Here is an 11,719-nt window from a genome sequence, read left to right as displayed (position 1 = left end):
ACTGGGCAAGAGAGCGAGACTCCATCTCAAAAAAAAAACAAAGACAAACATCTCATCACAATTTTTAGATTTGTGGGATCTAAAAATCAAAACAATTGAACTTAGGGACATAGAGAGTAGAAGGATGGTTACCAGAGGCTGAGAAAGTAAGTGGGGATACAGGGAAGGTGGAGTAGTTACTGGGTACAAACATAACAGAATTAATGAATAAGACCTTCTATTTGACAGCACAACAGGGTGACTACAATCAATAATAATGTAATTGTACATTTTTAAATAACTTACAGTGTAATTGAATTGTTTGTAACTCAGAAGGATAAATGCCTAAGGAGCTAGATATCCCATTCCCTATCATATGCTTATTTCACATGCACACCTGTATTAAAACATCTCATGTACCCCCAAAATACATATACCTACTATGTGCCCACAAAAATTAAATATATATGTATATATATATGTCTGGGTGCAGTGGCTCATGCCTGTAATCCCAGCTACTCAGGAGGCTGAGGCAGAAGAATCACTTGAACCCAGGAGGCAGAGGTTGCAGTGAGCTGAGACCGTGCCACTGCACTCCAGCCTGGGCGACAGAGCGAGACTCCATCTCAAAACAACAAACAAAAAATAATAATAATAATAAAATGAAAAGAAATAAAAATTAAAAGTTTTTTTAAAAAGCAATCTCATTGTCATCGCATCACATTTCTGCTCTGTACAGCTAAAGCCAGACGAAATCAAGAATAAAATCTACAAAATTTTAAGGAAAAGAAAACATTGCAACCCAATAATACTATTCTTAAGTAATCTATTTTCACATGGAAAAAAAACGGAAACCTGTTCCGACAGGCAAGGACTTTGAAAGAATGTCATCCACATTCTCTTTCTAAATGAAATGCCCCCGTCACCTGAAAATAAACCAAAAATCTAAAGAATGAGGAGGGGCCGGGCGCGGTACCTCATGCCTGTAATTCCTTCACTTTGGGAGGGCAGATCACTGGAGGTCAGGAGTTCAAGACCAGCATGGTAAAACCCCATCTTGACTAAAATTACAAAAATTAGCTGGGTGTGGTGACACATGCCTGTAATCCAGCTACTTGGGAGGCTGAGGCAGTAGAATTGTTTGAACCCAGAAGGCGGAGGTTGCAGTGAGTCCAGATCACACCACTGCACTGCAGCCTGGGCCACAGAGTGAGACTCCATCTCAAAAACAAAAAATAGAAAATAAAAAAAGAATGAGGAGGAATGTACGTTAAAAAAAAAAAAAAAAGTGAAAGCATAATGAGTGGGACAGAGCTCATGTCTACAGAACTGTTTTTAATAGGGTTCATAATATTTAAAATAAATGTCCAAAATGATTTTTGAAAGACAAGCTTCCAATTTCTCGCTTTCCCCCTAGCTGCTGGCAACCACCATTCCACTTTTTGTCTCTATGAGTTTGATTATTCTAGGTACCTGATAAAAGTGGAATCATACAATATTATTTTTTTGTGTCTGACTTATTTGACTCAGCATAATGACTTAAGGTTCATCCATGGTGTAGCATGCATCAGAATTCCATTCCTTCTTAAAGCTGAATAACATTCCATTGCACAGATGTCCCACATTTTGTTTATTCATCCACTGATGAACACATGGGTTGTTTCCACCTATTGGCTACTATAAATAATGCTGCTATGAACAGTGATGTAGAAATATCTGTTCAAGTATCTCCTTTCAATTGTTGTCAGTATATACCCAAAAGGAGAATGGTGAATTATCTGATAATTCCATTTTTAATTTTTTAAGGAACCACCATACTGTCTTCCACAGTAACTGCACCATTTTACATTCCCACCAGCAATGCATAAGCGTTCTTATTTCTCTACCCTCACCAACACTTACAATTTTGTTTTCTTGATAATAATCATCCTAATGGTGGAAAGTGATCTCACTATGGTTTTGATTTCCATTTTCCTAGTAATTAGTGATGCTGCGCATCTTTCTCTGTAATTATTGGCCATCTATATATCTTCTCTGGAGAAATGTCTATTCCAGTCTTTTACCCATTTCTTCATTTGGTCGGTTTTTGTTGTTGTTGCTGTTGTTGTTTTCTTTTCTTTTCTTTCTGAGACAGTTTCGTTCTTGTCGCCCAGGCTGCAGTGCAATGGCGTGACCTCGGCTCACTGCAACCTCTGCCTTTCGAGTTCAAGCAATTCTCCTGCCTCAGTCTCTCAAGTAGCTGGGATTACAGGTGCCTGCCACCATGCCCAGCTAATTTTTGTATTTTTAAAAGAGACGAGGTTTCACCATGTTGGCCAGGCTGGTTTTGAACTCCTGACCTCACGTGATCTGCCCACCTCAGCCTCCCAAAAGTGCTGGGATTACAGGCGTGAGCCACCAGTTGTTGTTATTTTGAGACACAGTCTCGCTCTGCCACAGGCTGAGTGCAGTGGCGCGATCTTGGATCACTGCAACCTCTGCCTCCTCGATTCAAGCAGTTCTCCCGTCTCAGCCTCCCGAGCAGCTGGGATTACAGGTGCCCACCACCACACCTGACTAATTTTTGTATTTTTAGTAGAGACAGGATTTGTCTTTTTAGTAGAGACCACTGTGCTGGCCAGGCTTGTCTCAAACTCCTGACCTCAAGTAATTTGCCCGCCTCAGCCTCCCCAAAGTGCTGGGATTACAGGCGTGAGCCACCACACCCAGCCATCTGGTCGGTTTTTAATGGTTGAGCTGTGGGAGTTCTTTATATATTCTGGATATCATACCTTTATCAGATATATGATTTGCAAATATTTTCTTGTATTCTACGGGTTGCCTTTTCATTTTGTTGACAGTGTCCTATGACGTACACAAGTTTTAATTTTGATAAAATTCAAATAATCTCCTTTTTTTTTTTTTACTGCTCATGTTTTAGTGTTGTATCTAAGAACCCTTTGCCAAATCCAATGTCATGAAGCTTTTACTCTAAGCTTTCTTCTAATAGTTTTATAGTTTTAGCTCTCACATTGAGGTCTTTGATCCATTTTTATTTATTTCTATCTATGGTGTGATATAGAAAGAAATTCAACACCATTTTCTTGCATACAGATAATCCAGTTTCCTCAACATTATTTGCTGAAAAGATTGTCCTTTCCCAATTGATTGATCTTGTATCATTATCAAAAATCATTTGACCATTATGTCAGGGTTGATTTCTGAGCTCCCTATTGTGTTCCATTGGACTATACATTATCTGTCTTTATTCCAGTACCACAATGTCTTCATGACTATGCTTTGCTATAGGTTTTGAAATCAGGAAGTATGAGACATTCAACTTTGTTTTGTTTTGTTTTTCTTTTTTTGAGACAGGGTTTTGAAATGGGGTCTCGTTCTGTTGCCCAGGCTGGAGTGCAGTGGCATGAACACAGCTCACTCCAAGCAGTACCACAACCTCAGCTTCCCAAGCAGCTGGGACCACAGGCACAGGCGGTAATTTTTTCTTATTATTAGTTTTGTAGAGACAAGGTCTTGCCATGTTGTCTACGCTGGTCTAAAACTCCTGGGCTCAAATGATCCTCCTGCCTTGGCTTCCTAAAGTGCTGGGATTACATACATGAGCCACTGTGCCCAGTCAATTCTGCTCCTTTTCAAGGTTGTTTTGGCTATTTGGGGACTCATGGGATTCTATATAAATTTTAGGATGAAGTTTTTTCTATTTTTGCCAAACACATCATTGGAATTTTGATAGGAACTGCATTGAATATACAGATCATTTTGACATCTTAACAATATTAGTCTTCTAACCCAGAAACATAGATGTCTTTCCATTTAGTTCTGTCTTCTTTAATTTTTCTCAGTAATGTTTCAGTGTACAAGTCTTTCATCTCCTTGGTTAAGCTTATTCTTGAATATTTTATTCCTTTTGAGGCTATTATAAATGAATATTTGTTTAATTTTCTTTTCAAATTGTTCATTGTTAATGTATAGAAATGCAAGTGTTTTTGGTGCGTTGCTTTTCTATCCTGCAACTTGGGTAAATTTGCGTATTGGTTGTAACAGTTTTTTGTGGAATCTTTAGGGTTTTCTACATATCAGACAATGCGAATAAAAATAATTTTGCCTCTTCCTTTTCCATTTGGATGCCTTTTATTTCTTTTTCTTGCCTGATTGTTCTGGCTAAAATTTCCAATACTGTGTTGCATAGAAGTGGTAAAAGCAAGCATCCTTGTTTCTCATCTTGGAGTAAAAGATTTCAGTCTTTCACTACTGAGTATGATGCTAGTTTTGGGTTTTCCACACCTGCTCTTTAACAGATAGGCTGAGGTAGTTTCCTCCTATTCTTAGTTTGTTGAGTACTTTTATCATCAAAGTGTATTAAATTTTGTCACATATTTCTCTGCATAAATTGAGATGATTGTGAGGGATTTTCCCCTTTCCTTCTGTTAATGTGGTATGTTACACTGATTGAATTTTGTGTTATTTTTAAATTACAGTCATGTGCCACATGTTTTGGTCAAGGAGGGGCCACATATATAATCTTATTATAAGATTATAATACTGTATCTTTACTGTAACTTTCTACATTTAGATATACAAATACCATTTTGTTACAATTGCCTACAGTATTCAGTACAGTAACATGCTGTACAGATTTACAGCCTAGGAAGAATAGACTATGTCATATAGCCCAAGTGTGTAGTAAGCTTGTGTAAGTATACCAGGTTTGTGTAAGTACACTCTATGATGCTCACACAAAAAACTGCCCAAGGATGCATTTCTTAGAAAGCATCCCTGTCATTAAGCAATGCATGACTCTAAGTGATACATGACTGTATTGAATAATAATCTAGATCCAAAAATCCACATAATTTTTAAACCTAGTGTTTTGAAAAAGGATGAAATTATGTTTAATTTTTAATTTCCACTGGTCATTCTTCAAAGCAATAAAGATGAGATAAAAGTTCAGAATTTTGAATTTATAGAAAATTGCTAGTTAATTCACAGGTAACAAAAACGGAGAGAAAACATTTCAAAGGGTTTCAGACTCAACTGTAACTCTTAAGAATCAACAGCCAAGAATACATGGAGATACAGAAAGTTAACTGACCCTCATTTTGTATCCCAGAGACTACACTGGAGCAAAACTGATAGAAACCCACTAAAGTTCTATAGGTGTCACATCACTAGTAAAACCTCAGGCCCGATAACCAGGAATTCATCCTGATGCACACCAACACTGCATAAAAATCTTAGTCTTTTAAACAATTTCCAACCCAATAATTTTTAAAAAGATGCAAGCAACAGCCCCAAGTTGAATTCTCTAAAGCATACATAGAACCAAAGCACTGTTATTGAAGGAAGAAAGGGGAAGAACAAGGGATAAACAGTCTGGAAAGATTTATACCAAACTATTTATTACAGTCATTAACTCAAAACAATGTACCACCATACCCCGCTAATTTTCTTATTTTGACAAAAATTTTAAACATCATAGATCAACTGTAACTTTTCCAATTGGCTTATTAAGATTTCTTTCCGATGGGGCACGGTGGCTCACGCCTGTAATCCCAGCACTTTGGGAGGCCAAGGCGGGAGGATCATGAGGTCAGGAGATCGAGACCATCCTGGCTAATACGGTGAAACCCTGTCTCTACTAAAAAATACAAAAAATTAGCCAGGCGTGGTGGCGGGCGCCTGTAGTACCAGCTACTCGGGAGGCTGAGGCAGGAGAATGGCGTGAACCTGGGAGGCAGAGGTTGCAGGAGGTTGCAGTGAGCCGAGATCGTGCCACTGCACTCCAGCCAGGGCGACAGAATGACACTCCCTCTCAAAAAAAAAAAAAGATTTCTTTCCATGGTTTCAGCTTGCATTCCTGCAGGGCACAGACCTGCACTACCAAGAAAAGCAGGGACTGCCCTTATTTATTTCTTTAAACTATGGCTCTTACATCCCATTAAGGTAATTTATTTCACTAAATCCCTGGATACTATTTAAAATTTCTGTCAAAACACTAACTCTTTTACTGTCAGTTATAAATTTATAGGAAAGTGAAAACACAAAAATCAATATTTAGTATACTATAACTGAAAACATTAGAAAAATTGAAAAGTAACTTGGCCAGGCACACTGGCTCACACCTGTAATTCCAGCACTTTGAAAGGTTGAGGTGGGAAGATCACATAAAACCAAGAGTTCTACACCAACCTGGACAATATAGCAAGACCCTGTCTCTATAAAAAATAAAAATAAAAAAATTAGCTGGGCATAGTGGTACACATCTGTAGTCCCTGCTACTCAGAAGGCTGAGGTGGGAGGAACGCTTGAGCTCAGGAGTTCAAGGTTACAGTGAGTTATGACTGTACCACTGTACTCCAGCCCAGACAACAGAGAAAGACCCTCTCTCTTAAAAAAAAAAAAAGGAAAGAAAATTAACTTATCAAGAGTAGTTTGAACAGAGTTTGTTCTCTTATCAGTGTTTAACTCATGATACTGAGGAAGTATCTTTTGTATTCCTCAGTAAATTATCATGCTCCTTTCTAAGTCTGGATCAGCTTCCAACATTTTATCCTTTGCATTTTCAATGTTCTCAACTATCTCCTAGAGTTCCTTTAACGAATGTGAGGTCTTCTGCTGGCATCACTTCCTCTGAGACAGCTTCATTCTCTTCAACAAAATCACTTTCATCGTTTATGCTGGTTGAAAATCTCACCTTTACCAAGCTCCTCCAGCTATAAATTCAGAGTCTCTTAAAAACTTCTAATGTCAATAGTTCCACAGCCAGCTATTTCTGTATAACTTCATTTATATTCTACCTGATTTTCATTACATGTTATCACTTTTCATTTCTTTGCTGTACTTTCAGTTTGTTGGGCAAATGCCTCTTTCAATTACTCATTTCTGTAAAATGTCACATGTGTTTCTTGCTGGGAGACAAAGAGGCAACACAACTACATGCTTTGTTGTCTGTGCATAAACTGAGTAACAGATGCACAGTGACCAATCGCTGACAGATTTTGAAAGAAGTGACATGATTGGTCATGGATCATGATACATGTTTATAATTTACATAGTTATTTGTAGAATGAAGAGCTAGCAGTCAAGTTTGTACATTATCCAAGTACACAATTAATATACCATGGTAAATGAAATTTGAACCATATTGTTAGGGGATTGGTGTTACTTAACTAAACTGTAGTAACTGAAATTCATGTGTACAAAAGCCATGCAAAGCAAGAACTGCCTGCCCATAAATCCTCTTATCTATAAAGCTTAACATTAACAAATCAAAAATTTACAATGGAATCCTCAAAATTGCCCCTACACTGCCAAATGACATAAACATGAAAGCACGGATCAAGTCACTTATAGATGTCCTACAGATACAATTAGTTCTTGACTTTAATGTATTTCATTTTTATACCATCTCACTTTTTAAGAGAGCATGCTGATACCTGTTAACCATCTTTCTTAAATGTAATTTGGACTTTAATATATCAAGAAAGGAAGAGAGATCTGAAGCTCTCATGTGATGGCATTGCCTGCTGGAAAACAGTATTGTTTTAGTTGTGTCATCGCCTTATTACAGTAGTTTATTTATGTAATTATACAAATGTATTCAATTTTGTCCTTATTATATAAAATTAAGTGGAAAATAAGATCAGCAATGGTGGTGATAACTAGTATTAATAAGAAGAATCGGTTTTATGAATTTGATTCCACTGAAACAAAAGCAAAACTCCTTAGCATCAGATAGTCACTGGAATTAAGCAGGTTTCTCTGTGAATGTGGAAAACCAAATGAGTTATAGAGAGTGCAACACAAATTGCAAAACTATTTTACTAAAGATGGTATATACAACTAGAACCCTAGAAAAATAAAAAATTAAAATTAAAAAATTAAAAATATTTAAGGAACTATATTATATCTTTAGTTCTCTGGCAAGAGAATCCTCATAACTTATTAATCAATTGTTTATGTTTTGCTTTACAGCTGAACACTGGTGAATGCTCTTATGTTTAATAATATTTATTAGAAGTTCTAGGCTTCTAAACTGAATAAAGTTTTTCTATTGGTAGTAAGAGAATCTGAAAAATAGATGAAAGTAGTATGCTCACAACATTTAGGCTGTGAAAGGACAAAAAATCATTCTTTAGTATCCCTCTTTGTAGGAGGTCAAAATAGGCTTGTATATCATCTTATTTTGTCTTCAAAATGACTACCTCATTCTCATAGTAGAAATACCTTGAAATTAGATACAGGGAAATTAAAACAAAGAAAAGATAAAATTAAAACCTAAGTTTCTTGATTTTTGATACTTTAATAATGTACCTTTTTGTTTAACATTTTTAGACAGGAAATTCTAAGTTAATATTAACAGCAAATAGAATATCAGACTTGGTATTTAACATATTATTTAATATATTTAATATAGTATAACCACTGCTTGTCCATTTTTCCAAAATTGAAGTAAACGAGTATTTTACCTACCCCAACAATCCGCTTCATAGCATCCAATTTAGCAGAATCTTTGTTGCTCTCTAACATTTGCTTTAGATCTTCATTCCTATTACAAAAGAGAAGGAAAAAAAATCCATGCTTTGATTTTTATAATAGATAGCTTAAAATATATCGTTTTCATAAGAATTAGAAATAATATCATGGGCAATAGTAAGTAACTGCAGCAAGAAGGTCGCCATCTGCAGGCCAGGGAAAGAGGCCTCATCAGAAACCAAACCCGCCAACACCTTAATCTTGTACTCCCAGGCACTAATTGTGAGAAAATTAATTTCTGCTGATTAAGCCACCCAGTCTGTGGCATTTTGTTATGGCAGCCCTAGCAAACTAATACAAGCATTAAATGTTACAAACTGTCATTGCAAGAAAAAAATAAGTAAAAGCTAAGCACATTTTTTTCAAAAGGAATAAAGGCAATGAAATTTATTACAAAAAAAAATGAGCCTTACTTTCCAAACAGCTGATAAAATTAAATGCAATGGTGACCACTAGTGAAGACAAAATGCAATTAAATAATTAAGACACCTACTTCTTCCTAATTAAAAATACAGCTTGAAAATATTTAAACAGTAGAGGCAGTAATATATAAAAACTGTCTCTGAGAATATACGACTATTAAACATACTATAAATGTTCACCTTAAGGAATTTAGGATCCCTGCATAAAACTTTTCAGGCTCTTTCACATTTCACAGGTAACAGAAAAGGGAGAGAAATTAACCATATATGTGACTGTATTTTGTTCTTTTGCTTTTTGCTGTATTTTCCTATTTACTTAATGACTATGTATACTTTTATAATGAAAAACCTAAACCCTAAAAGAAACCTTAAAAAAAATCTTACTGAAGTTAGGTAAGAAAAAGAAGAATTAGATAGGAACTAAATAGAAAGGAAATGTGGTCACACACATACATGACAAAAAACAAAGAAAATAATTTTCTCCTGCTTGTTCCCCTTTTCTGTTCCCCAAAAGTGTCCCATTATTCTCCTCTACCAGTTTTATCTGGAGAGAGAAGTGAGCAATGAAGAGGAATGTAGTGTCAATTTTTAGAACAGCCCAACCTCTAATTCCAGGCATAGTCTTACTCGTAAACTAATGGAAACTTGGTTTGCTCATCTAAAGTCCAAATTCCCAGAGTGCCCAGAACAAGCACCTGCTCTGTGGAACTAAACACAAGAAAACAGAATCTCAATATTAAAGCTAAAGGTTTTGCTCTTCATGTTTAACAGAAAAGCTAGTCTTCAACAACAAATACTGCATTAACACAGGCAGAGAAACTAATAACTCTGAGGTTCAGAGAAGAGACAAGAAAAATCCTAGGCACTGTTTCAACCTGATGTAATGTTGAACTTCTCACATATGTCATAAGGATCTATTTAAAATTCTGATATAAATTACATGTTTCTTCCCAAATTCCTCTTTGCCTGTCACCAAAACAGTAAAGATTTAGAAGAGTTAATACCATAACACCTACTTTACCTTCAAAATATATTAACTTTTATTAAGTTCTTTTAGGTCTACCTTCTTCATTATGTAGATTCGAATATGACCAGTTAACATGTATTACTGCATAAATCTTAGATACCAATTGTTTTGCTAAATATCAATATTTGAGTTAAAATAATGCTGAATTAGCAATATTTTCCTCAACTCTTTGCTGAAAACCAATAGTTGTTTCAAATTTATACACTTTTAATTTAATTTACCTGTGTCTTCACTTACCTAGTTACCTGTGGCTTTCTAGCTTTGAGTATTAGGATACCAACTTTATTTTTACATAAGTGACATCTTGTGGTGTTAAATGGTATAACTTTTCCTTTCATGTTCAAAATAGGCCAGTTTTAAGTTTCAAAGGACAGAGAATATATAACTGAAGGGTTAAGGCAAATCTTACTATTACCAGGAAAGTCATTCTTATTTTAGCCCCAGAATGAACTAGTAACTATAACTGAAAAATAAAGTTTACCAGTTATATATAAGAACTAGGGAAGTATTAGGGCTTTTACGTAGTGTAAATTACCTCTCTTTTTAATAAATCTATAATCCATAACTCATTAAAACCTTCTACTCTTTCTAAAGACAACATAAATTAAGGGGAAAATTAAGACTATGTAGTACTGTACACTATATCAGTGCTACTCAAAGTATGATCTGAGAAAGTCTGGTCCAAGAATCATTACCAACTCACAAATTTGTGTTACTAACCCATGAGGAGATAGGTACCAAAATTCAGAATAAGCACATTGAGAAATGTGATGGAACAATTTGACAATGTAATTTTATGTTTATTGAATCTAATTTAAAAAGTGGGGGGCTTGTATTTTATTTTGTGTGCCTTTTTCATTTTATTTTTCTTTAATTTTATTATGTTTTTGTTTGTTTGTTTTTTGTTTTAAGACAGAGTCTCACTCTGTCGCCCAGGCTGGAGTGCAGTAGTGTGATCTTGGCTCACGCAACCCCTGCCTCCTGGATTCAAGTGATTCTCCTACCTCAGCCTCCTGAGTAGCTGGGATTACAGGTGTGCATCATCACATCCGGCTAATTGTGTATTTTAAGTAGAGATGGGGTTTCATCATGTTGGCCAGGTTGATCTTGAACTCCTGACCTCAGGTGATCTGCCAACCTCGGCCTTCCAAAGTGCTATGATTACAGGCATGAGCCACCGTGCCTGGCTCATTTTATTTTTCTAGTAATTTATTTTTTATTGTATTTTGTAGAAGTATTCATCTATATTGGACTGGAAATTTTAAAAAGAAAAAAGAAAGGACCTTTACCATTTGAAAGCCCCATACTACAAAGTTACCTTCTTTTTCCTCAAAATTATGGTACACAAAATTCGTGTACCATAGAAAGCAACACCTAAAACTTACATCCAGGAATGATGGACTGGAAAACTGATAACGAATAGCAATTTCCAATCAGAGATACATGCCCAAAAAAGGATGTATAAAAGGTTGGACCTTATTCAGGAGACCCATCTCACATGCAGAGACACACATAGGCTCAAAATAAAGGGATGGAGGAAGATCTACCAAGCAAATGGAGAACAAAAAAAAGTAGGGGTTGCAATCCTAGTCTCTGATAAAACAGACTGTAAACCATCAAAGATCAAAAGAGACAAAGAAGGACATTACATAATGGTACAGGGTTCAATTCAACAGGAAGAGCTAACTATCCTAAATATATGCACCCAATACAGGAGCACCCAGATTCATAAAGCAAGTCCTTAGAGACTTACAAA

At 35.9% G+C, this 11,719-nt stretch overlaps 1 protein-coding gene across 2 annotated transcripts in view; it reads right to left on the bottom strand.

The window, feature by feature from the left end:
• The window catches only part of AP3B1 (adaptor-related protein complex 3, beta 1 subunit), a 318,221-nt gene that overhangs the window by 274,556 nt on the left and 31,946 nt on the right, over positions 1-11,719 (bottom strand). For both annotated transcript variants that reach the window (XM_011959213.1, XM_011959211.1), the window contains exon 2: positions 8,452-8,527. In XM_011959213.1, the coding sequence (XP_011814603.1) occupies positions 8,452-8,508 (57 nt within the window). In that variant the 5' untranslated portion in view covers positions 8,509-8,527. The remainder of the gene's footprint in view (positions 1-8,451; positions 8,528-11,719) is intronic.

Source organism: Colobus angolensis, unplaced genomic scaffold (assembly GCF_000951035.1).
Source record: "Colobus angolensis palliatus isolate OR3802 unplaced genomic scaffold, Cang.pa_1.0 Scaffold49, whole genome shotgun sequence".
NCBI lineage: Eukaryota > Metazoa > Chordata > Mammalia > Primates > Cercopithecidae > Colobus > Colobus angolensis.
This window is presented reverse-complemented; position numbering and strand designations above follow the sequence as displayed.